Below are 26,933 nucleotides of genomic sequence, written 5' to 3'. Positions count from 1 at the left end.
TGTTGAGAGTAATATGTAGCTTCTTCATTACATATATAGTCATACCAATTTTATTCCTATTTTGAGTAGTAAATTTCTTGGCATTCTTCTTAGCAATGGATTTTGTAGTAAGACTAATGCAGCTACAGCTCAGGTGAATTCTCTATGCTACGTGCCACCAAGAGAAACATTTTAAGAGGGGAAGAGAGGAAGATAAGCCTTGCAGACCCCTAAATGTTACTCACCTCATGTGTGGAGAGATATTTGTTTCAAACCAATTTGCCTTGGTTATTATGCTTTTCTGAAAGCAGTTCCCATGTCAGGGAGGCATGAGAGCCTTGGTCTGTCTTGGAAACAAGATGCTTTTCTACTTTGTCATTCTCTTTTACCCTCCTGCCATGTTTATGTTTCTTAACCTTTGTCCACATCTTCCTGTTCTCTCCTACTCTACTTCTTAAAACAAAATGTTTCTCAAAACCCATGCATTTTAAATATCTGGGAGATTAGGCATCAGATTAAACTCAGTTCCTGTCCATTGATGGAACAAATACCATACTATTAGCAACTACCCAGTTACACAGAGTTTACTTTTTTAAATGTGTATAAGGTGTTAAAAAAAGACACAACCCCAAACCAAAAACCCAGTCAGGGTGCTTCTGCCAAGTTGTGTTTATGAAAGTAGGTTCTCCTTCCATTACGTGGCATTGGAATTATCCTAAACCTGCTGGGATTTTTAAAGAAATATGTAATCTTCCTAATGTTTTTATTAATTTGCAACATTTTTACTGCCATATGCTGAAATACCAATGATTTTAATTCCAGAAACCATGGATAATGTCAAAAAGGCCACCAGAAGGGTGGCCGGATAGAGGGATAATAGAGTTTGTTAACTACAAGGCTCAGTACAGGAAGGATCTTGGTTTAGCACTGGATGATGTTTCTTTTCAGACACGGAGTAAAGAGAAGGTACTGTATATAATAAGAGATAAATCTGGGTATAAAATTCTGTTTTCCAACTTTTTACTTCAAAAAGATTTCATATGAGGAAACTCCAATACTAGATATGGCAAGATGATGTTGAACAGGGAAGATGTTAAGTGGGTAAGACATTAAAGAAAAGACAAATGAGAAAAGGAAAAGTATTTTCCTCTACTATGTAGACATTTTTATCCCTGTAAGAAACTGAGATAATGTTTTATGAATTTGGTAGTTTTAGGGAAAGTCCAAATTTGAAATTAAACCTCTTGTCCACTGTGATGAATATTTATGTAGAGAAATACGCTGCCAGATTGGTGCTAATCAATTTTGGGTTTGGGATCAAGGAACACCAAGCAAGACCTAGTTTAGAGTCCTTGGATGGAGCTGAGGAGTGCTAGACAAAAGGGAGGAGAAACAGAAAGGGTTCCCAGGGAACCAGGTGTAGGCTTCCACAGCTTCTGAGGGAGAGCTGATTGTCAGTCACGTGTTCCGAAAGTGGGTTTCCACCTATAGGGTTGTATGTTGATCAAAGAAATTGATGTTTGGAACTGGAAGTTGAAACTGAATTCACTAATAATTTTTCATGTAGAATGTGTACATTGGAATGTTAAAGGCTTCATCAGAATACTTTGTTTCAGGTTGGAATTGTTGGAAGAACGGGAGCTGGTAAATCAACACTCACAAATTGCTTGTTTAGAGTTCTAGAGGGATCTCAAGGCAAAATAATTATTGATGGAATCGATATATCAACTATTGGACTCCATGACCTACGTGGAAATCTTAACATTATTCCACAGGTAAGATGTGTTTTAGCGATAACTTTTTTTTTTTTTTCCCTGTACTAACACAAGACACTTGTTTGGGTTTTTTTGAGAAATTATAACCCTGAAGTCCACAGGCTACCAAGAGACAGAGGCATAAAACGCCAATAGAACTTTACTGATCTTTGAAAATAGGTCTGTTATGGTCTATCAGGTTTTAGAATTGAACTTTCGAGAATCTTAGCTATTTGATTAGACATTAATCTTCAGTACTTTTGGCATAATGCTTTCCTGAAAAATGTTCACATATCATTAGGATTGTGTTCATGCTGGTACACTGATTTACATTCAAATGCTCTAGCGTAAAGTAAAACCTAGAAAACAAATTTAATGGTCACCTGAAGACTTTTTGCCAGTTCCCTGAGTGCCATTCATAAAACCGTTTTTGTGCATGGGTGATGTGAACATAATTTTTAATAAATTTATCTGATATTTTCCAAAGGAAGGTTTGTTTTTTGTTTTGTGGGGGTTTTTTTGCTTGCTTTTCTGGAGCTTTAATCCTGGTAATATTTCCTATGTGTCTCTGCCATAGACTGAGCATGGAGACAAGGCTAATATTTAAAACCGAATAGGCTGGGTCTTTCTAAGAATGGGCTGAATAGAAAAAAATGCGTATATATTCCTTCAAATCCTTTGCTGCTTTCCCTTTGAGAAATATATTTGCTCAGGGGAATGATAAATTTACAGGTTTTGATACAACTTTTGGTTCAGAAATGAGAATACTGAACCAAATGAGATTATGCTGCAGGACTTCAAAACACAACAATTCACACATGCTTGGCTGTTAGCTGCTTAAAACAAGAAAAAGGTAATACCCTACACATCTGGATGACATCTGACATTTGTAAATTGCACAGTATTTTTCTCAACTGCAGTTGCAGGTCTGGTTTACTGTGGACGGAGTATGTCGGATCCACATTAATGCAACTAAGTTGAGAGAGGTACAGGAAAGTTCAGTGGACTAGCAAGCTGGGACCAGAGAAGGAAACTAGAACTGGAAGGGTGGAAAAATGGAGACTGGAGCTTGAAGAGAATAGGTGGTGTGTGGAGGGTTGAACTGCCTAGGTCAGTAGAATGGAGCTGTACAAAGATAAAAGTCTGGGACAGAAAAAAGGGCATGGCAAGATACCAGAGCTTTCAGTGTGCACATTCACTTGACTGATCTGAAAAAGTATCTCATACAAACGATTTTTAACAATTATATTGAAAGGTACAGATTTGCAAATTACTTTGATGCTGTTCTAAATGCAAGTAACATGCAGTTTAAATGAGGAATATGCACAAGATCTCATACAGTCCTTTTTGTTTGCTTAGCTCCCTCAAAATTACCGCTGTTCTGTTTGCACGGAACTTGCTAGTGAATGGTGTTGGCCTTTCACAGTCTAACTATTGGGTCACAGTGACTGTGACTGCACTTAGTCAAGGTGTCTGTTCACTGCCTCTAGAAACATTGGTTCCATTTATAAATCTGTGCAGGTATTCGTACGTTGTCAAGTACTGTTTTCTTAAATTCGCCTTTTTAAGAAAAAAAAATTCGTGTGCATCCAAAAAAGGTGTTTAGACTTAACTTGTTTCTACGAGTTGTTTTAGACTTAATTTGTTTCTAGAGTACTTGTTTCTACGGTTGTAAGCACTAGATGTGATCCATATGCATCCTGGCATTTACTAGTCTACGTCTAGCGTTCCAGACATTCTCTGCTGTATCCAGTGCACAAAAGCTAGTGATGCTTATTTATGCAATAATTGCTTTTGTTCTTATTGCTGAATGTCACCTTTCCTGGACAAAATAAAGAATATTTGACTTACAATCATAGCCTGCTAGTTTTTCTTAAAAGTGCTTATGAATGTAGCATCCAGTGCTTGGCAAAGCTGACAACAGTAATAATTCATGTGGTTTTGCAGTTGCCAGGTGCCAGGCAGGTCTTTAAGTCAGCCATAGACCCGGCAGCACAGAGAATGCCTAAGAAATCTGTTGCTCTTCATATTTCACCTTTATGGAAGAACTGAGCACACAAAGACTCCACAAGATATTTTTTTTTTCATCCACCAGCTTCAAAACGTTACAATTTACCTCGCAAAGCTTCATTTCCAAAATTATTTGTCCCAGTTCCCTATGTTAATAACATAAGGATTTATGGCTGATTGTGTTTTAGGTTTGTGTTGGCATTGTGCACTCATGTTCTGCTGTTATTTAGGACCCCATCTTGTTTTCTGGGACAGTGCAGTCAAATTTGGATCCACTTGGAAAACACTCAGATCTTGAACTGTGGGAGGTACTGGAACTGTGTGACTTAAAGGTTTTTGTCCAGTCACTCCCAAAGAAGCTTCTTCATGAGATTTCAGAAGGCGGTGAAAATCTCAGGTACGTAAACAAGATAGTGCTATTGCAGTTATTTTCTGTACTGTAAAACTGTGTGTTCCTTCAGAGAATTTACTTCAGAAAGTATCAGTGTAAAAATGACACTTCTCCCATCATTCTAAATAGAATTATTCTGGTAGTAGGAGTTTCTTTGAGGTGGCTTAACTTGTCACATCTCTGTAAAGTCTATGGCCGGTGCTGCATGGGAAGCCAAGAAGCAGACTATTTGCAGCCCAAGTATATAAGTAGGTGTAAATCAAGGAGCAGGGAGGGGAGCGATTTGTGCACCACCTAATTAGATTTAGATAGAAAAGTGCTCGTTTATTTAAATTAAAAAAAAAAACAACAACAAAACAAACCTCCAAAAATGCCAAACCTGGAAAGAAGGCAAAACTGGAGAAAGCTCATTCCTTTGCTTTATTTGCTTAAGCAAAGCAACCGATTATTTCCTTGTAAAACATTAACCCATAGTTATGTAAGGAAGGTGACATTTGGAATAAAAGGACTCTTAAGCTCAAGAAGGCAAATACTGAAGTTTTTGGCAGCAAAGGGGCGGGTCTTAAATGGAGTGTACTGAATATCAACTTTTAATTTTTTTGACAGATCATTTTCAGGAGGAAGTTTCTAGAAGGCATGCACCACAGCTAACATATAGGTGTATCCAGACTTTTACAGTGAACAGTATTAAAAAATGTTTTAGCATTCAATCTGGCTTACAGAAATCGAAGGCAAGACTGCATTTATGCTACAGAGCTCAGCCACAGGTGTTTAAGAGTCACACCTTAACTGTTACTGGTATGCTGAGCAATAAGAAATAAAAACTTTAAAACGAGCTGATTATATTTCACTAGTCTTTCCAGAAGTCTAAAGTGTTGTTAAGAAATACAGAACAGGTAGGCTCTACAGTAATCTCTACTTTACATTATTCTCCCCTTCCTCAGTGTGCCTGACCTGACCTCAAAATTTTTTTAACAGTGTTGGGCAGAGACAGTTGGTCTGTCTGGCTCGTGCTTTGCTTCGAAAGACAAAAATCTTGGTCCTAGATGAGGCAACAGCTTCTGTTGACATGGAAACAGATAATTTGGTGCAGTCCACCATCAAAAGGGAGTTTTACAACTGCACAGTATTAACTGTAGCCCACAGATTACATACAGTCATGGATTCAGAGAGGTAAGTTTTGCTAAGCCATTTTTAAAATAAAGGGCTTCCTTTAAAGACATCAGTTTTCAGAAATTAAATTTTACACTTTTTATCCTTAGTATCTTTGTATCTGTACAATCCAAGGTATCACAAAAGACTTGAGCAGCAATATTAATTATTGATAAACTGTGTTCTGTTTTCCCCTTCCAATTATAGAATTAATTTAATATTTTTCCTGCTAAGGTAGAGGTATAAGCTGCTATTAAGACCACTTAATTCTCTAGAGTAAATGGACAACACTGTAGCATTTTTACCAATTAAGCGTAAATGCCAGTTTCAAAAGGCTTTTTTTTTAATATAGGAGTTCCTAGCTTTAGAAACCAACGAATTACCTAGTACAATGATATTTCTTGTAAATAAGAGTTCCCAGTATCCACAAACATCTGTATAAGGACTGGAAAATAATGGGTGAAGGGCTGGTTTTTCTTTTCCTGTAATCTGTGCTTTTGCATTGTAGAGTGCTCGTTCTGGATGCAGGAAGGATTCTCGAATATGATACACCACATAATTTGTTACAACGAAAAGGTGCCTTTTCTGAAATGGTTGCAGAGGCTGGCATAAGAACATAAAGACAACTAATGACTGATTTCTTAATGAAGATGAGAATTCCTTACTCCAGTAAACACTCAAGGAATATCTGGCAGTCCACATATTTTATATGGAATATATGATATTCCATATAAAATAACTAGCTTACTCAAAAGCTCCTCACAGCATTGCTATTTACTACAACTACTATCTGTGTATATTGATCAAGTTTCTTAAAATGTCTTTCTGATTTTATACAAATCACATATTTTGATCATACTGGCACTGGAAAACATAATGAAGCAGTGATTTTCATGGCATATTTTAAGTGTTGCACTAGTAAAGACTGAAAAATAAATCTTGCTGTTCACACACTGGTTTTAATTAAAAAATAGTACTTAGGTTGCTCTGACATTATGCCTATTTAGTTAACACATTCTTAATATAATTGCAAATTCATAAAAAAAACAGAACTGCTTGTTGTATGGACATACAGGCAGAGGTCATTTGGTGCTGGTTTTTAGGACACGCATATTTGCCTGTACGCTTAGGTAATTCTTGAGGCAATAAATTTGCCACATTAAGTTAATTTTCCTTTCACCCTTGTGATTTCTGAATAACTAAAAAATTATTTCAAGTAACTGAAACCCACATCTTATGTATCTAACTGAGCATTACAAAATCACATGGTAAATGAATCCCAGAAAAACGGAGTTAGGTGCGGCTATCTCTTTGCTTGTAGATTCTTATGCAAACCTCAATGCTAATTACAGCAGCAGGACAGGTTGTGTAAATTTGCTGAAAGTGCGAGTTAAACATACCTAAACCCGTATAGGCCACAAACATTAATTTTAATTTTTATTATAGTCCCTGAAACCCTTTAAATTTAATACCAAATCAATCAATGCAATCTTCTCTTCAAAATCTGAGAGAAGATCCCCATCAACTGCTTTAAAAAAAAAACCAAAATAAAACCCAAGTCTGGAAGAGACTGGTATGACAACATTTCTCAGGAGAGAACACAGCTTTTTGCTTTTCATCTCATTTTCCTCTTCCCCCATGCCCTCAAGTGAGGCCAACAGTATCTTCCCAACAGAGCAGACCCTTTCCATACCAACATTTAACTTCCCTGTGACATTCAAAGTGCCACCGGCAGGCTCTCCTGGGGCTCTGCTTCCCCCAACCTTGTCCCCATCCCTCACCCACCTTCGTGCTCCCCTCCAAACCCACCCTTACCTGGAAGTATCACAAGAGGAACGGGGAAGGACCGAAATGAGTCCTATTCCTAAATTGCTTAGTAAGTTTTAGGCATAAGGCCCAGGGAGGGAGACTCCAGTACCTCAAAACCCAATCCCTTTTACAAAGTTCACAGAAAATAATCTGAGGACTGGCATTAGTGCACGGTAAGTTTTACTTTAATTATTATTATTATTTGTGGGGTGGAGGGGTTTTTGTGCTTACTGGTGGGCTGACATCGCCGTACAGCTTTGTCCTACCTTCAGACCACAGTTGGAGAAAGCTGCTGACAGTAATTGCAAAGTCTTAGAAAAAATAGAATGGTGGACTAGCGTCAGCAAAACCCAAATAGCCATTCCTGGTCGTTCTGCAAGCTGTAGTCCTCCCATATAGCAGTACTTTGGAAAAGGAGGCGCAGTAGAGACAGAGGCAGCATAATGTGCTCCCGATACGTTTTCATGCAGCAACAGCTGACCAAAGTGAATGACCTAACAGGCTTAGGGTAGGCAGGGAGAGGCAATTTTGCAGTAACCCCTGGGGGTCAGGTCCCAGCCTTGTCCCATTGGGGCTACTCATAGGCACCCACCCCCTGGGAAAGACTCTGCCCCCCAGGGGCCGCTGACTGCTGAGGCTGCTGAGAAAGTGCTCGGGGCTGTTCTCAGAGAGCCCTCTGCCTGGGCAGGTGGGCTCCGCTTGGTTGAAGATGGCGTGAGGGACCCAACTGTCCATCCCTTTGAGGAGCTGCTGCTTCCCTTCCTTTTCCAGCTAGGCTGCTGGGGTTAAGGAAGGGAAGGGTGGGACAGCCAGGGTGTTGGGGCAAAGTCTAAAGGTGCAGAAGGGCACGATGACTGTTTTTCCTTTTCACAGAGAAGCGTGGAGCAGAACCTGCTCATGCTTTGCTTCAACTTCCCTGCAACATTCGAAAATCCCACAGGCAGCACCTGCTCAGGCACCACTTCCCCCAGTCCTGCTTCTAGCCCTTGCTTGACACTTCCCTGGCAGCAACACAGGAGAAACTGGGAAGACGTTTGAGGGAAACTCCGCCTTTCTCCCACAGGACCATCCCCATTTCTGCCCCTGGCTGCCTGTTGGGGGAAGGCTGGACTAGGCTTCGAGATCATCATCATGGCTTTTGCCCTGGGGAAGCAAGAGGCTCACAAATGCGCTGTAGCATTTTCTCTGGCTCTGTTTCTGGGCAGCAGTAGTCCATGAACACGCATAGTGCAGGCTAAAAGATTAATTTATGAAACTGCACCATCATCCAGGCTGTCTAGACCTTACATTTCCCAGCCTGAATGCCAGGATGACATACATGCAGAAAGCCTCTCACAGCTGGAAATACCAAAGAACAATTTGGCACCTACCTGGGACAAGCTTCCCAACCTGCAACTTGTCAGACATCACATTTACTCATATTCTGCGTGAACCTGTCTGCATCCTCCACACTGCACCTGCAGGGAGCCATTCCCCACATCCATCCTGCAGGTGCTGACAACAGGAGGAAGGCAGGCTCTGTTCCTGCCCCACATCCTGTCGTCCAGCAGGCAGGGCACAAGGACAGGAAGGACAGGAGGGGTGGGAACTGCTCCCATGCCCAACAGGAGCAAATAGTTCACCGTCGCCCCCTTTGACCTGGGTTTCCCTCCCTGTCAGTGCTTCCCCCTTCCTCCCAGTCACTCCTTGCTTTTCCTTGCACCAACCTGCGTTTTTCTTCACAGTTCTGTTCTTCCACCCCAAACTGCAGCTTGAAGAGGTTTTTTCCTGTTCTTCCACCCCACTTCCTAGCACTTCTGCGTCAATTCCCAGAGAAGCACTGTCATTTCAGGGTACAGCAACCCCCTGACCAGTTAAAGGATTACAACCTCATCCTCTAACCTCCAAAGGCATCTCAGGAAGACAGGGAAATAGTGCGGTTACAGTATTTCCCTGCAAAACTGAAACAAATGTCCAAGGGACAGAAATTGCTTTTATTAAAAATATTCTAAAATGTTATTTATAAAATGCATTTCAACATCTGCACTTGGAAACAATTCAGGAACATACAACTGGTGAGACATTTATACTTTCAGAATTTTAACTCGTGAAACAAGCTTTAGCTAAATAAATTTGTTACACACCCACCACCACAGGCAACCACACTCAGATTTCAAGGACTGCAGGAAGATTTCAGCCTTCAAATATCAATTTAAAGAGAGACTTCTGGTAAGCAGTATATGTGCACAGCAGGAAATACCCACTTAGTACAGTGGACTCATCTTAAAATCCAACAGTTTGTGCCAAAATACAGTATTAAAATTAAAAGATACAAAATAAATAACTTTATGGCAGAATTCAGAAAAGTTACTTAATAAATACAGATGCATTGTGAAATACCCAATGTGCAGCCATTTTTCTACTAAAAAAATAATCTGCATAGAAATCTGAATAAATAACCTTTTCGCGAAATATTTAAGATAAACAACTCGCCCTTCCCTTACAATTGACAGATTAACACTGAAGGAGATTTAACTCCTCCAAGTGAAGGAGTATATGAAAGAAAAAAAGTACTTCATTTATTTGCACTGAGAGTTTTAAGTTTCAAGTTACTCCCCACACTCCTACCCGCAGTCCCAAAACTGCAAAAAGCCTCCAGTAGTTTAAACTTCACTGTGATATGGTTCTGTTTTTATACAGGTCTTCTCATTTTACACAGTGCATTAAAAAAATGAAGACTAAAGATCTACTGTAACTCCAGTAGACTTTGAGATGAAATTTACAGCAGGGCAGAAGGAAAGGCCACAATGACTCCAAAGACACTGGAATATACGTTGAATACATGTTTACATCTGCCCCAAACAGCAACTGCGTACGAGAACCGTACCATATCTTGGCATATTAAGCCATGATTTCACTGAAGAGGCACTTGTTTCAATGCAGATGTAGTTCCTGGAGTTCCACACAGACTTAGACAGGGTCACTTTCAAAGAGGTTACAAAGAGAAAAAAAAATTCCTCAAAAAAAAAGTCCCTTTGGTTTAATAGAGGAAATTAGTTGGTAGTATTTTGGGAATCGAAGTTAAACGATGCTGACAGAATGGTTGTATGGAACTATGATCCAATTCAAGATGTTTATAATTGGATTACTTCAAAGATACCTTTAGACAATAGCTATACAAAGAGCTGAATCAGCACAATTGATCTTTGGCAGTACCGTAAGTCAGGCCTACCGCCAGGAGAATAATAAGCCTACTTTAATAGAGTCATAGATTAAGTAATAAATTTAAGCCCCATGCTTTATCATGGCAAGCTTAATGCAAACAAAATTATTCCGGAGAATACAAGAAAATGCATAGAACCACCTGTCACTAGAGCTTACCCGACTAAGACTGGGTTGATAGATGATGAAGCCAGTCTTAGCTGAATAAAGTGTTTTATCTGTGTAGAAGTTTCTCCAATGAAAAGAATTCAACCCACCTTTAGATACTGATTTCACATTCCAAAGAGAGCAGAACGTCACCAATATTTTTTTTTCCTTCAGGTCATTAATTTTTGTCTCCTCATGCATTTGCCAGATAGCTGTGTAGCAAACTATTTGCCTAAAATGAAGTCCTAAGAAGTTCCACCTCAAATCCCGAGTTACACACACTGCTGCCTGCCCAAAAGAACAGCTACAGTCTCTGATCCACATTCAGTTTAGAGTGAGGGTATGACAAAACTTAAACCAGAGACACAAGCTAAGAAGTACGAAGTAGTTGGGTGAATTTTCATGTACTAGGACTACAGGAACTAGACTTCATCCAGGTGGTCCCTTCTGTCCCACACTTCCTCCCTGAGAACAGCATGGTTTTGGGTACTCCAGGGGTAAGACATCACATGCTTGCAGATACAGAATGAAATTCATGTTGGTCAAATTCAAGGAAAGATATACAGGTGTGGCTTTAAGACACGTAAAATTACTGCAGTTTTCAAATAAGGCAGGGGAGGTATAAATAACTGGCAATATGCCCTTGTTCTCTGTGGAGAACATCAGTGGTATGACAGCAACACCTTATGTTAACCATCAAAACCAGATCAGGAAGTAATAAGCCCTTGGAGACACACTGAGTAACTCTACATTAGCAAGGGACAAGTTTTAATATAGTTCGGCTGAAACATGAGACAATTTGCCATATAGCCTCAGTAATACCATTATGCTGTTATGAACAGCAGAAGAATCAAGTGAATGTGTTAAATCTCATTCAAGCTGCATCATGCCTTTTAGAAAGGTGTTTAAATGCTCAAATGACTCAACGTAATAAATACATTTAAACTGAACACTGCTAGTGCTATGTGCGTTAACACTGTTTCACATTCTTTCCAAGTAAACACATTGGACCTGGCAACATCTACAGTACCACACCACATTATCCCTAACCTTTGGTGACATGCCCTTTGTATTTTAAACATACACCTCTTCAGGATTTGCTAATAAAATTTAGCAAGAAAACATGGGTGCGTCATCACTAGCATTTTCATCCACAGTCCAATCTACAAGCAAATACAGGACACTTCAGAACTTCAAAAATTACTTGTACCTTTAAAATAACATCTAACTTTAACAGTTATGCATACAGCGACACCAAACTGGAATAGATTTAAAGAGAAGTATAATACAGCTATAATTAGGCTCCACTGCCAGTCAGACAGGTATACACCATCAGAGTACACTTGTGGAGAGATGGAATGCATTGGGGAAGAGTTTCTTTTCAGTTAAAATTAGTCTTCCGTAAATGCTTATTAGGAATTTCTATAGCACTGACTTGAAGAGGCCAGGACCCACCAACAATTCCTGCTTGGATGGCCACGCCCGTTACAACTGCTAGATCAGGATCTACAGAGGTGTTAGGTTCCTTTCCAAAGAAATCCTGAATAACTTTGCGTATTTGAGGAATCCGGGTAGAACCTCCAACTAACACGATTTCATCCACTTCTGCTTTGTGCAGGTGGCCTTCCTTCAAAACTTGTTCAATGGGCACAAGAATCTTCTGAAAAAGATCCTCATTTAACATCTCAAATAGCTTCCTAGAGATTTCCATTTCAAACACAACTTTGACAAAGTTGTTCTCTACTTTTGAAGTGTCTCCAAAGTTTTTCAGATCTTGTGTTTTTTGTGAAGGCTTGCCTTTTAGCATAGTGTCTGGTTTTACCTCACTTTCTGGAAGTTCTTTGGTAAGTTTCCTTTCTGGCATAGTCAACAACAACCTTAGTGTAGCTGCCTCATAAACAGTCAGATTTAATTTAACTGCTTCCACAGCCTGTCTGAGGCGATGTATTTCTTCTTTTCTTGTTGGCAGAGAACCGTATGTTTGACGGAGCTGATCATACAAATACAGCATCAACCTCTGATTAAAATCCTGTCCTCCAAGTTTGTTGTTACCTGAAAGATCAGAATAGAAGACATCACACACATCACCTTCAAAGCTTCAGAAAGCAGCACACACTGTCTTTTTTACTGGGAGACTGTGTTCAAGGGGCCAGAGCAGTGATAATAGGACCATAAGCACAGCCAAGAGCTCACAGCACTGCAAGAGCAGAGGTAACTTGTCCGCTGGAAAACACATGATGGATAGTAATTTCCAGGTTTTTATTTAACAACTATTTCAGAATCCACCTTCCTTAACATTTTCTCCCTGGAACTAAAAAAAAGCAGCGGTTGTTAACTCAGAGGTACTCTCTATAGAAGAAAACACCGATACATTTCTAGCTGGAACCCTGTAACTGAAGTGCAATGTCTCACAGCAAATTGTTTTTCCAATTAAAATTCCCAGTTTCAAATTTCTCTCTCTGCCTGCAGTACAGCTTTATTTGGATTACTGTTCTAACAGTTTCAAGTTATTCAACATCTTCATGCACCCACACAAAAAGCTACATGCTACTGAAGTATATATATAAACCCTGCTGAAAGCAGAAGGAAATGATAAAATGCAAGCAGTGAACGTCAAGCTCTGTTAACAGGTGTATCTTGTATTAGCCTTCAGAAAGAAAGGGGAAAAAAGTATAATATATAACCAACCTCAACTGAAAGATTATTTTTGCACCATGTTTTCAAAACCTTTCCAACAATTGTTCATGCTTTCCATTCAATAGTGAAAAACACGCCCTGCAGATTTTCACCTGTGTTGAACAATACTCTCAAGAGTTTCCACCATTTTGTTTTGACTGAAAACAGGAATTCACCTAGTGAACCTCTGTCAAGATAAATCAGAATGAAGCTGCTGGAGTATTTTTTGCTGTTCTGCCCTTACTGGACTGCACAGCAGCTCACATCCAGAACTGTTGACTGAAGGCAACGCAGACAGCACTGCACCTCAGACCTGTCTGAATCCAGGTCATCTGAAAAGCAGTTGCATATTCACTACAGTTTTACCAAACACTGCTGCCAGAACTCTTTGTCAGGTGATTAAACACTCTGGCACATACATATCACAACACTTACCTCTGGGTTAACAGTTCCCAAGCCCTGCCCAACTGAGGTGGAGCCAAACACAAGGCGAGGATGTTCTAAGGCACATGTCAATGATTTGGCAAGTATTTCCAGCTTGGACAATGGCAATAGAAAGATTTGTAACACTCCCAGACTCCAAAAGTCCAGTCAAAGTAATTCTAATACTCACCAGCACTTTACTAGTGGGCACAAAAGTTAACAGTCACAGATAAAAGGAAGCCACAACTTACTCCTTTCAGTCAACCAAAACCTGTAAGCTTATCTGTCCTGGTTTCAGCTGGGATGGAATTAACTTTCTTCTTAGTAGCTGGTACAGTGCTGTTCTCACATCAGAGCCAAAGCACAATGCTGATCACGCATTGATGGTTTTAGTTGTTGCTGGGTAATGTTTACACTAAGTCAAGGACTTTTTGGTTTCTCAGGCCCTGCCAGCAAAAGGACTGAAGGGGCACGGGAAACTGGGAAGGGACACAGCCAGGACAGGTGACACAAACCAGCCAAAGAGGTATTCCATACCACAGGACATCATGCTTGGTATTATATAAACTTGGGGGGTTAGCTGGGGCTGGGGGATCATTGCTTGGGGGCTGGCTGGGCATTGGCGAGTAGTTATACTATGCATCACTTGTTTTCCTTTCTCCCTTTTCCTTTGGATTTTATCCTTCTCCCCACCTTTCCATTGTAACTGTTATTATTATTGTTAGTGTTGTTCTTTCCTTTTTATTCTGTTTAAATTATTAAATTGTTCTTATCTCAACCCTTGAGTTTCACATTCCTTTCCAATTCTCCTCCCCATCCCTCCAGGTTGGGAGGGGGGAGGGAGCAAGCAGCTGCATGGTGCTCGATTGCCAGCTGGAGTTAAACCACAACATTATCTTCATCTCTGACACCAGTCACAAACCTAATTTTGCATGAAAGGCAGCTGGGAACACATTCTGTTTTAAAAAAAGCCCCTCTAACAGTGACTTTAGGTGTACCTTTCCTTTCCCTCCTCCTCCTTGAGGAAAGAAAGCATTTTTCTCACCTGCCATAGCTCGTGTGAGGAACATCCCTCCCTGCTTGTTCAACAGAGACACATCCAAAGTTCCTCCACCCAAATCCACCACCAGCACATTAAACACATCAGCTTTGTGGAGCCCATAAGCCATAGCTGCAGCTGTGGGTTCATTGATTACTCGCAAAATCTGCAGCCCTACAAAGAGCAAAGATACAAAGCAACAGTCAGTACACTTCAAGAACCTGCAGCTCTCACATCATAATGACATTTGCCATTAGCTGGGTGGTTTTGGTTTGTGGGTTGTTTTTCCCCCCCCATCAAATTTACCCAAAGTAAAACATGAGATCTAAAGAAAATAGTCTTCTAAGCAGTAATACTCAATGAACTCTTTTCCTTATTTAAGGTAAGTACTACTAAAGTAGCACTGCTTCAGCATCAGGGCAAAGTAATGTATGATGATTTGCTCAAACACATTTCTTCCAGGAAAACCTTGCTAAGGAGACTTATTTCACATGTTCTGTTTCTCCTTAAATTACTGTCCAAAGGTACTCTGTAAAAACTCTCTATTTAAAGAATACTAAAACCATTGTTGTGCCTGAAGTAAAACTTAGTTGTTCTAGCAATCTGTGCATTAGTAGCTGCACCTGTCATTACCCAAGAGGTCTCTGCTGCTCCTCACAATTGTCAATGGTCTGTAAAAAAACTAAGTAATATCCATTCTAAGGTTTTCTATCACCTCCCCAAAGACTTTGCTGTGAGTGAAATAGACCTAAAAGTTTCCCACAAAAACACTGGAATAAAAAGACATCACCTGCGAGGTTAGCTGCCTTAATGGTAGATTCCCGTTGCCTTTCATCAAACTCTGCTGGCACAGAGATGACCGCCTTTGAAACGGGGATGCCAAGAGAGTCTTCTGCCATTCCTTTCAATTTCAGTAGCAGCTGAGAGCCAATGTGCTCTGGAGTGATACGAAATGTTTTATTAGTCATCACAGAAAATTCAGCTGATCCATTGTTGTTGAAAATCTAGGAGGAAAAAGCAACACAACCCAGAGGTAAGAAGTCTTTTTCTTATGCTGTCCCCCCCTGCTCCTGCTAAGTGTTTTATTTGCATACAGTCTGTTTATTCTGGAAAAACATGAATGTGCTTTTGCCACTTCCTAAATCACTTTTGTTCCTTGATCACAAGTATTATACAAAACATGCTACTTAAGAGGTGTGAGTGTACCCAAAGTAGTGACACCCACTATGCACAGGCAAGACATTAAGAAGTTAAGACCTAGCAACTGCGTAGTAATCTTCAATACCACACTCAGAGATAAAATTAATGCTTTTTAACGACTAGGTCTAGCCAGCTGATAAAGCTTCCCACATGTGGTTCTTTCTGAAAGGAAGTAAACAGGTTGGTACTGGAACAGCTTCTCTTAACAAGGAAAGAAAGCAAAGATCGAATGCAGTACCTGAGAATTTGTCTCTTTTCAGCAAATACTGCACTATGCTAAACTAACGCAATACTTTTTTTAAAAAACAGCTTTCAAGATCTGCTGCTGGTCGAGTAAGCACTAGAAAAATACTAGGGGAAAAATGCACTGGGATAGAGAAGACATGACTTTTTTTTTTAGAATATTATAAAAGAAGTCAAGTTTCAGTTGGAATTTCAAGTTGAAATTTATACTTTTATAGAAGTAGATGGAAGTTTATGCAGAAACACATTCCACAGTATAAGACAGAGTCCTCTGGAAAATTACTATCAGCTCTCACACAGAGGAACAGAACTTCTACAACCATTTCCTCCCCCCTTCTCTGGATACCTCTTACAGTTTTCAAGCATATCAGATTTAGCCAAATGACTCAACGTCTGACAAGCTGGTCACCTACTACATGTTTCAAGCATCCTATAGCTTACTGCTTGGAGAGAACTGAATAAGATGGCTACTTACCTTAAAGGGATACCTGCTACTTTCACTTTCTAGTTCTTCTGAAGTAAAGATTTTGCCAATGAATCGTTTTGCATCATATATGGTGTTCTGAGGATTTGAATCAGCCAGTTCTAGGCCATCATATCCTACATACACACCTCTGTCTGTGAATGAGACTATACTTGGTATGCTGTTGTGCCCATTTTCATCTGCAATAACCTTCACCTGCCCTGTTCCAGGAAGAAAGACACCAACAGAGCAGTAAGTTGTGCCAAGGTCAATGCCAATTACTTTTGGTGTAGGCATTGGTAAATATTGCTGTGCTAGATAGCCAGCTAACCAGAGAGCCAGAATAGCCGAACCTGAAACACAGATTTTTAAAAAGTAAGAGTTAGAATACCTACTGCTGCGAACTTCGAAATCAATGCAAATTACACAGTATTATACACTAAAGCTCATGCAGTTTTATTTCAGGGTCTAAAGCCTGTTCAGCTACTTCCTTAGTTTTCAAAATCGGGCACCTGCAAATTCAGGTCTCTTAATTCAATAAAAAGTGGTCAGAAGAGTCAAAAATCTTAGGCACAAAACACTAAACTGATTTTTAAATGCCCAAGAGGCACAGCAAAGGCAAACTATCACCACCTTGTGATTCTTTTTCTTTCTGCAAGGTCTTTCAAAAATATAGGCTAACTAGTATTTTGGGAGGAATTGCCTATGAATAACCCCTAAGGGACATCTAGTTAATGAGGCTGCACAGAATCACACTGAAATAACAGAATCCCAACTCAAACATCTCGTCCAACTTCAATGGAAGTCTAAAAATAAGGAGATGCAAGACATGCTAACTCCAATTTCAGTCACAGCCCCCAAAGAGCATCTTCCCACACCTCTCAATCTCTTCTGTGCTTTGAAACCAAGGGGTAGACTAGTTTAAGTGCAGAACAGGGTTTTTGGTTTTGTCGGGTTGTTTGTGTTTTTCTAGTTTTACATATAATCGACAAAGCAAGAAACCAAGAAGTCTACCTAAAAGCAATGCCTTGGAAGTGGAAAACCAAGCACCAACATGCAAAATCTGAGAGACATCTAAATAGGTTAAATTTCAAAGACTGGGCAAACTTTTTGCCAGCAAGGAAGGGTGGTCACAAGTACGCTTCAAACGGAATAGCGAGAAAGAGAACTTTTACTTCTGGCCGAGAATCTTCTAAGGCGTTTCTCAGCAACACGCCACCGCACGCCCCGGCTTTCCGAGCAGCGAACGCCGCCGCCGCGCCAGCCTGAAAAGCCGCCGGCAGAGACTGCGAGAGCCCCAGCGAACCCAGGCGCTGGCGGTCGGCGCCCACCGCCCCAAGAGAGGTGACAACAGGCACCCGGGCCCTGCCAGACGGGTGCCGCCACCGGCGGGGCGGCCGCTCGCCCGCGCTCTCCCGGCCCCACCGCCGCCCGCCCCCTGGTCACCACATCCCCGCAGCCGCCCAAGGGGCGGACCGGGCCCCTAGGCCACCGTCCGCGCTCACCCAGCACCGCCAACTGCCCGGCCATGGCCGCCCGCAGCAGCGCCGGCCGCCGGCTGCTAACGGCTGCTTCCGGGCCGGGCCGCCCCCTCACACGCAGCGGCGCGCCGCGGCGGCGGGAAAACCACAGCTCCCAGGGGGCGCGGGGCGCGCTGCTTCCGGCGAGCGCCAGCCAATGGGCTGAGGGAAGAGGCGGGCGGCAAGCAGGGGCGGGGCGGCGCAGGGAGGGAGGGAGGATGCGCGGCACCTCGCCAGGCGCATGCGCAACCAGCGCCGCGGTGCCTGCTGGGAGCGGTAGTTCGGCCCGGGCGGCCGCCTTCGCTGTGTGGGGCGCGCTGGGCGCCGCTGCGGCGGCCTGGGGCTGTAATGGCGCCCCGCTTCCCGCCCGCCTCCAGCCTCCTCCTGGCCTGCGGCACGGGCCGGTGGTGAGCCGGGGTACCGGGCAGGGGCGTGGCGCGGGGGCCGGCCCGGGCAGGCGCCGCTACAGTCGCCGCCCCCCGCCCCCCCCTCCCCAGCACCCTGCTGCCGGCGTGAGGCGTTAGAGACCGTAGATCTGGCACTGCCGAAAACAGCGCACGTTAGAACTCTTTGGCCTTTAAAAATAATTATAGCAATTGTTATTTCTTTTTTATGGTTATTACTGGCATTCGTTTTCCACAACCTTTAGCTAAGGCGAAATGGGCAGCTGCCCTGTCAGCCCTGGGGCAGAAACAGTGAAGCGACGGCCCCAACTATCGCACAACATGGGGCTACTGAGGCCACGGCCTTTTGGAACAGCGCCGGGTGCTGTGGTGAAATGGCCATGGCTGTGGGCACCCACAAGGAAAGCCCTTCCTCAGGGGCTTCACGTTTCCTCTCGGTGCCAGTTTTCATGGCAGACCGAGACCATCTGGGACCTGGGAAGGGGTTTTGGCCCAACACATTACACTGCAGCAGGGTACTTGCATTTCATCTGCTCTCTTACCCTGTCTCTGGAGAGAGCAGCAGGGTGTCCTGCACCAAGGTTACAATCTCCCATGTAAAAACTTTTCGTCTTCTCTCCCTGAAGTGCTCTGGTGCATTTTTGCAACTTCACAGTGCTCTTTGAATGCAATGGTTCAACAGTGAGACAGCCATGGCAGCTTTTACCTCTTTATATCAATGGTGAGGGGAGATTTCCTTATTGCCGACTTTACATCTAGTCAAGTAAGGAGAATGCAGATGAAACCTGCCCCTCAAACACATCCTGGAGGAGAATAAGTAGTTACTAATCCAAGAAATAAAATGTGAAGTACCATGCGGTTTTGCTTCTTATCACCTGTTCCTCTGCTAAGCACTGCTCTCCTAGGGAGTAACGGATTTTCAGGTTCTTGCAGATCAGGTTTCTGTCTCAGGCAGAAATTGTGAGAATCTGGTGTTTCCTTAATGCAGTATAAATGAGATATTTTTAAATAGAAAATGATCATAAATGAATAGTTGGTACACAAATAGCGTAGTGGAAGAAAAGTTAGACTAAATTCTATTGTAGTTACCATCTCTAGCATCTGTTTCTCCTAAGTGATGGAAAGACACAACCCAAAAGTAATTCCCAGGAGCTTACTTCTTGTAAGCTGCTTCTATATGCAAAACGCAGCACCGCTTTAACTTAACAGTAAAATATGTAAGCATTCTCCATTTATGGTTAACATAGTTAACAGTGATGTGGTTCATTCTCTGCATGAGAAAGTGGAAATTCCTTGGTAAGGGAAGAGAATGTTAAGCCATTCAGCTTTCTTAATGACTCATGATCTGACTGTTTTCTAATTATGTTTCTAACTCATTTCTTTTCTATACATAGGAGTTGGATACTTTAATTGTCTTGAAGTGGGACCATTGTAATTGTACTTATTCTGAAGTTATTTAAGTGGGGGGAAACTTGTAATCATTGTTTACAGTATTTCTTTGCTTGTATAACTCCAGAGCAAGCACTTTGTATTTTATGCAAATGTCAGTGGGTGGTGAGGAGAAAAAAAAAGGTTTATGCTAAACAGGACATACAATTAATCTGAATTTTGCTCATAATTTTTGATAGTTAATAGCAACCTGATGCTTTAGTACATAGGAACCATCTGAAACATCACATTGTGGAATGTAGATACGTAGGCATGTTTTTTAAAAAATACTGAATCAAACCCTCATTTCCTTTTTCTAAAGGTTAGGCCAAGCTCTGTTTTTTGTCCTTGAGGTTAAAACTTGGAAAGATAGTGGGATCACTTGGTGATCTGCTGAAGGACAGAATTAAAATGCCCTTTCCTGTATAGCTTCCATTCTATCTCTTCAAAGCAAAGGTGCTTAATGAATTCAATGTATCACTCAAGGCCTGGTCTCCCCACCTGACTCTTACTCCCCAGAGGCCTGGCTGTTCCCCGCAGAATTACACAGCACAGGCCACCTGCCTGGGAGTCAAATCAAGGAGAGCATCTCAGCATGCTTTCTGCCCTGCAGCAAAGGTATATAATACCAGAAACTTCTTCAGAAGCATCTTTCTCCCTGTAGCTCTTTTTGGCTTTGATGAAGTTTGAAGATCGGATCCACCATGCGTACTCTGTAGTCTTTTGAAGGGAACGTGATTTTCAGCACCCATGCTCAGGTGAAGTCCAGAAGTGCCCAGTTTTTTCCCCACATCTTCTCCATGACCTATCAGGACCTGCTCATGGATACTCCTGGACTCTGCACAGAGATGCCAGACTCATCTTGCATCTGCAAAACTGGCAGAACTAATCCTAGTGAGCATGCCTTTGGTTTTTTGGGGTGCTATACCCAGGGGCAGGTTGTTCAGGAGCACAAGGTAACATTCAGTGTTTCTGGAGAAAATAGCTTGATTTTGCACAGAATAATTAAATATATTGGTCAATAGAGGGGAGAGGCTTATTTGGCTGAGAAGGGAAAACCGTGCGTCGCCCCTGCCCCACAGGCTGCCATGTGGGGAATACATAAATGTAGTTAGGGGCAGACACTGAAAGGCTGGTTTGTTTTTTTTTTTTCCCTGAAACAACATGCTTTAGCCACTTCCTGTAACAGCAGGCAAGGCACGTACTGCCACGTTGAGCATCCTCGCCTGAGGGTGGGCAGTGCAAGTTCAGACCCATAACAACCCCTTCGAAAAAGCCCTTCATTGCGGTAAAGCTTCACTGGCTGTAGCTGCATGAGGGTAAGCGAGGTGCTGTGGTGACGTGGGCTATTAGGGCTGAACAGATATATTCCTATCTGCTGGTTTGGCTGCTGGGTCTGTGTTGGCTGTGCAGCATCAGCCGGCCCTTGGCCACCACCCACCAGGACCTCAACTCTCACCCACTGCAGAACTGAGTGGAAGGTGGGCATGCAGCTAACTCCCTGCAAGGGTCTGGGCCACATGCTTGTTTGTCCTTATTCATTCATCTATTCACTCTGGTAGTAAGCTGTTTATAACATTTCAAAACAGTTTAGGGGATTAATTTCCTTCAAGGGGCTGTTGTTTTCCCCTGGTGCTTTGATAGGTTGAGGTAAACATGGTTTTGTCTGCAAGTAGCTTGAGGGAGAGACTTGTTCTTACAATGTAAGAGCAGAGGCTGGTTCTAAAACAGTCTCCCATCAGATGTGAACTGGTGTCTGCGGGAAAAAACCTGCTACACTGGGGAGTATCGCTCAAAACGTAGACCTGTGATGTGCTAAACACAGTTCAAGCATTCAGTATGCGTGGAATCAAATACAGCTCATTTTCATTTGTAGAATGCTTTGCATCAGCTGTATCCTCGCACTTAGAGAAAAGGGAACTTGCAAAACATCCTCTTTTCTGCCATCATACAAAACAGGGCCTCATCTTTCTAGGGTTTGCTGAGTGAGTGCTTTCTGCACCATCTCAGTCGTTTTCAAGCCGATGTCTAAAACTAACAGAGGGTGCTGGGATATGGTCAAAGCACAGTGTGATCCCAGCATCCCAGTGTGATCAAACTGTGTTTTCCTATTGTGAAGGAGGAAAGGGGAGAGGGATTTGGATCCACTTCTTAGGTGGAGAATGTATTCAATGTCTCTATGAGAAAGGAGGCAATTTATTTAGATGCTAAAATCTGAAACCTCATTTTCAGTTTTAACTTAGGTGAAAGTAGGTTCACGGCAGGTAGGCTGGAACGAGATCATCTTTAAGGTCCCTTCCAACCCAAACCATTCTGTGATTCTTAGCCTTAGTGCAACCGCATTGTCAAATGTACAGAGAACTTCACTGATATTTCCTTTCCCTGATTAAAACATTGATCTTCTCCTGCTGTATACAGTTGGGAAAGATTTCACTAGTGCCCAGTCTTCTCTGACAGCCAGTTCAATATCAGGCAATTGCAAGAGAAGTATAACCTTCAGTTTAGATGCAAAAGTTTCCATTTAAATTCCAGCATATAGCTTAAAGATTTCTGGCTCCTGTTGAGTGACTGACTGACCATTGCCAGACAGGTGCACGATGAATTCTTCGTTAGCCAGAAACCCGTTCCCCAGCTGGAGGCAGTGGGAGCGGCTCGGGCTGCTCCAGGGTTTGGTAGCCCCAGAGAGCTGAGCCACGAAGCCTGAGACAACTGTGAGAAGCTTCCAGCAGATGTCCCTGCCATGCAGCGCTGCATCCTCACACTGCTTTTGGTCTTTGACAGATACCTGCAGATTCATACAAAGTGTGTTAACCTTTTGCAATCGTTATCCAAATTCTTGTAAAGGCGTAAGTCATGAAAACGGTGCCTCATTTTTCATTACATTTTAATTGCCTTAACATACCCATTTCACTGAACCCTCATGAAATCATTTTGAGGTTAACAATGAAATTACTATTTCCCCTTTCATGAATACAGTTGCAGTGAACGTAACCCCGTAGATGTCCAGGAAAAACAGTCTGGAAGAGAAATGAGATTTTCACAGGTCTCTCTTCCCCTTCTCTACTTGAATTTCAGTTGGTCTGCACACTGGTACAGTTTGCTGTGGTGTGGGGCAGAAAAAAAAAAAAAAAGGCAGCCACCTTTAATTGAAGAGACAAAGCAGTTTTGACACGGGTCTGGTTTCTTTTCCTGCTTCACCATAGTGCCACTTTGGGTAGGTGTTGCAAGGCCAACGGCTGAACGGCAGCTGTAAGATTAGCTGAATTCTCCCCAGACACAGCAGCCTGGGTTAGTGGGGCTGAATCATGTCCTGGCTTGAATTTGTGCAGATGTTTGGAGCACATCATCTACCTTCTGCTCAGCTTGGTGTCCTATGCGGAATCAGGGAGAACAACACCGCAGTAACTCCGAGGGTGACAGGAAAACTGATTATTGGTACAACTGTTTGGTGACAAGATGCTGCAAAGTGCATCCTAGTGCACAAAGAGGATAATACAGCTGGGAGTCTTACCATCTACATGAATCATGACAGTGATAATGATAATGAACAAGAGTCCCAGCAGTCTCCCAGGAGGCCATTTTCTCATTCATGTTGTTGCTATGTATATGAAATCCATACAGATGTCAGTCAGGCTTGTCAGTTTTGTCTATTACAAATGACAACAAAAGGATAAACAGAGGAATGCACTCAAATATAGCTGCTTTAACAGCGAGCTCCCCAGGTAAAGGAGAAGAGGTTTGGCAGTATGTGTGGTTAGAGAAAAGTCCTGCTTTTTTTTTTTTTTTGTGGGTACAGAGGCTAAAGTATCAGAGTATTTATTTTACACTTGATTTTTTCCTGAAGGTGTCACCTACAGTACTTCAGCAGGTTTGTACATTGGATAAGAACGTTTGGGCCTTTACAGTGAATCTTTCCACTGACACAGATCTGTTTCCATTATCACTGGCAGGTAGTGTTATGCTACTCCAGGAGCTGTGTTCATAGAAGAGCTAGCCCCTGGCCCAAAGTACTTCTAATCCAAGTATACAGGAGAAATAATAGGTAAGAGCATGCATTCCTCTTTGCATAGTTTGAAGCAGGGCAACACAGAAATTCAGGGACTCAGCAAGTCAATATACAACAAGCTTGGAGGGCAAACACAGTCTGAAGCAAGATGTCTCAAACACCATTCCAGGGAGCTCACGACAACATCAGCCTTCTTCCATTCTTTTAAGGAAAGGAATCTGTATTAAAACGGGTCAGCAAAGATTTGATGGGAAACAAATGTCCTCATTTATAATTGCTGTTTGAGCAAAGTGGTAGTGGCAATTCCTAATGATCTTTGTAATACATATCTGTCCTGCAGAAACCAGGGTTATTATTGTGTAAAGATTCACAGAGATTTAGTTCAAACACAACTAATATGTGAACAAGCTCATCCAGTATTACACAAACTTACTTTGGTTTTATTTCTGAGTGCAATACATGAAACCAGTATCCCACAATGCCTCTTCCATTCTCTAGTTCATCTGAAATAGGGAAATAAATGTTGAGAACACAGAAGAAAACTCAGTGTCATCAGCCTAAGTCAAGGTCCTTAGTGTTGCTTCGTACCTTCTCAGAACCTCTGGTCAGTTGGCATCCACTTCACATTAGTCTGCCTGTGCCAAGGATTGCAACGTACCTGGAGGGCTCTTAAACCTATTTCTGACAATGTTGATGGAATCATTCCGACATTAGTCAGATTACGCTTACAAGACAAGCAAAGATGTTAGCCACAGCGTGTCTTCTTTTCTCAGCATCACTCCCCCATGCACTGTCATGCGAGTAGCAAGTGTCTGTTTAGCCTGGAGAGAAGTTTGTTGGAAGCAGATACTGTAAAGTTAGAGCTGTTCCTGAAGAAGTGTGCACTGCTATGGAAAATGATCCATCCACGGAAGCAGAAATGAGTCTGTGCAATCACAATAAGTGCCAGCTTCCTCTCTGGTTCTTGAATGATTGTGCTGTGTGTAGGTCTGCTGGACTGCATCAATACCTTCTTGCAGCCAATAATTCATTGCCATGCTTTTGGCTCAGTCCTGCTGCTCAGATATGCAAGTGCATGCTTTTGCCTATTTGAAAAATTGGCTATTGCATATGCACACACCAGCACAGTAACAGACTTTACAAGATTTGTGAAATCTGTGTGCCAGCATATCTGTGGGCACTGAGCCCTTAAGCTTCAGAATATTTTTACCGAATATAAAATACTGATAAAATGCAACTGTATGTTTATGTTATGCTTCTAAGAAACATTTCTGACTATGTGCAAACAATCTCACTGGGCAGGACTGCTTTTGGGTTTTTCCTGTTCTTAGCACATAGCACAACAAGGGCTGGGGCTGCCAGCATGCTGAGGTGTTCCCCCAGTACCAATAATTCCAATTAAACAGCAGTGTGAGGGAGGGATTTTGCAACCTCAGAAAGATGTAATAGAAGTGTATTAATTTCTGATGAACTGTTGGGACAGAGAATGTATCTCTTCATACGTTCTGGAGAAGCCCCAAATGTTTCCCATCTCAGTATAATAGCTCTTTTCTTGCTGTCAGTCATCCCAAAGTGAGCAGAGCTGACAGTTGTCAATTCTTTCAGATTTTCCCTTTCCTAAGGACTTTGACAGCTTCAGCTGCAGGAACAACAAACTTAATCCTTTTTTTCCCCCTTTACCTGTTTACTCACACAATAGCTGTCCTCTCACAAGGAGACATAGATTCAGTTCATATCATGCAACATCAACACTTCACCCTCACTTTGCTGAAAAGGATCCGAGGAGCAACACAACATGCTACCTGTTCTTCTCTGGCTGCTGTACGCTACAGTAACCATCTTCCATGCTTTAATTTTGAGAAGCAGTTAGGCATGACAGAAGAGCTTAGGATAGATGCAGATATATAACGATGTGCTACTGAAAACCGATACAATTAGGCAACTGCTACACATCTACAATACCTGCAATACGCATACCAGCAATATAAACAAAAATAAATGGTAAAGAAAGGTTTTACAATTTCCGTGGTAATAAATAATCCAAAGTGAAAGATCTGTGTCTGCATCCTTGTTGCTATCATGTAAACCAAAAGAACAGTTGTATATCATGCTGTGTATGGATAAAGTTAGTAATATGCAGATTTTGAAGTTGAATTACACATTCTGGCTCAATATAGGGAAAATATGGCATGTCTGGATAGTTCCAAAGGGTATGTGATATGATTGGGAGCCAAATAGTTAAGCCTCTTTGGTAATTTGATTTTTTTACAGTAGATCTCTTATAAACTAACATTGAGTTGACTGTTACCTGCAGTCACTGAGGGCTACTAATTCATTGCAATTCCATGTCTTCATTCTGATTTCTGTGTGTGGGTAAGAATGCTGTATTATATATTTTAGTTTTGAATTGTGTGGCCCTAAAATCTGACCGGGTCAAGCAAAGCCTATTTATTTTTTCTGGAAAGTTCATTAGACAAAAAGCTTTACTAGCTAAAACCTTTCCCCGGTTCTCAGAAGAACTCTTTAATTTTTTTAGTGCAGATTGATAGATTTTAGCTGAAATGTATGATAAACAGGAGCAAAGCTCTTCCTGTAAAAGGCAGCCCTAAGAAAAATGTGGTTTAGTTTTCAGCCTACGTTAATCTTAATGAGATAATTCATGGAGGGCCTGACAGGAAAATCAACTTACTATCTCTATGCCAATTTAAAACAATGTGTATTATCTATCTGTTTTTCCTCCTCTTTATGTAAACACAAAGCTTTCTCTATCCTATACTGAAGATTGGCAGAAAAAAAAAGGCACTTTTTAAACACAGACATTTTAATTGACTTGGAGGAAATTATTGCTGCTGGGAAACTGGTCCACCTCTCTTCGCCTGCTGCTGCTGATCTCCATCCAGCTGGGTGCTTTGCAACCTCCCTTGCTCCCGTGCTGTTTGGCACCGCTGGCTTTTCCAGCTCGTGGAGCATTGAGAGAGCCCTACACACAAAGCAGGGTGAATCATGTGCCTGACCGTATGTGAGGAGTGCACAGTCCGACAATGCCATCCAGTAACATCGTCTTCCTGGCTTATTTTCGGCAGTAACA

General features: G+C 42.0%; 2 protein-coding genes across 10 annotated transcripts in view; one reads left to right on the top strand and one right to left on the bottom strand.

Annotated features, from left to right (window-relative positions):
- The window catches only part of LOC119143520 (multidrug resistance-associated protein 1-like), a 54,947-nt gene extending 44,859 nt beyond the window's left edge, over positions 1-10,088 (top strand). For all 9 annotated transcript variants that reach the window (XM_037377862.1, XM_037377861.1, XM_037377864.1 and 6 more), the window contains 5 exons: positions 802-945; positions 1,596-1,754; positions 3,974-4,140; positions 5,113-5,307; positions 5,795-10,088. In XM_037377862.1, the coding sequence (XP_037233759.1) occupies positions 802-945; positions 1,596-1,754; positions 3,974-4,140; positions 5,113-5,307; positions 5,795-5,906 (777 nt within the window). In that variant the 3' untranslated portion in view covers positions 5,907-10,088. The remainder of the gene's footprint in view (positions 1-801; positions 946-1,595; positions 1,755-3,973; positions 4,141-5,112; positions 5,308-5,794) is intronic.
- On the bottom strand, positions 9,541-18,069 carry HSPA13 (heat shock protein family A (Hsp70) member 13). Its single transcript, XM_037377871.1, has 5 exons — positions 17,993-18,069; positions 16,500-16,840; positions 15,372-15,585; positions 14,588-14,755; positions 9,541-12,495 (listed from the first exon to the last, which is right to left on the bottom strand). Exons 1-5 carry the CDS (start codon positions 18,015-18,017, stop codon positions 11,825-11,827), a joined length of 1,419 nt encoding a protein of 472 aa, XP_037233768.1. The 5' UTR covers positions 18,018-18,069; the 3' UTR covers positions 9,541-11,824.
- Positions 18,070-26,933: the final 8,864 nt, after the last annotated feature.

This window comes from Falco rusticolus, chromosome 2 (genome assembly GCF_015220075.1).
Source record: "Falco rusticolus isolate bFalRus1 chromosome 2, bFalRus1.pri, whole genome shotgun sequence".
NCBI classification, from domain to species: Eukaryota; Metazoa; Chordata; class Aves; order Falconiformes; family Falconidae; genus Falco; species Falco rusticolus.
This window is presented reverse-complemented; position numbering and strand designations above follow the sequence as displayed.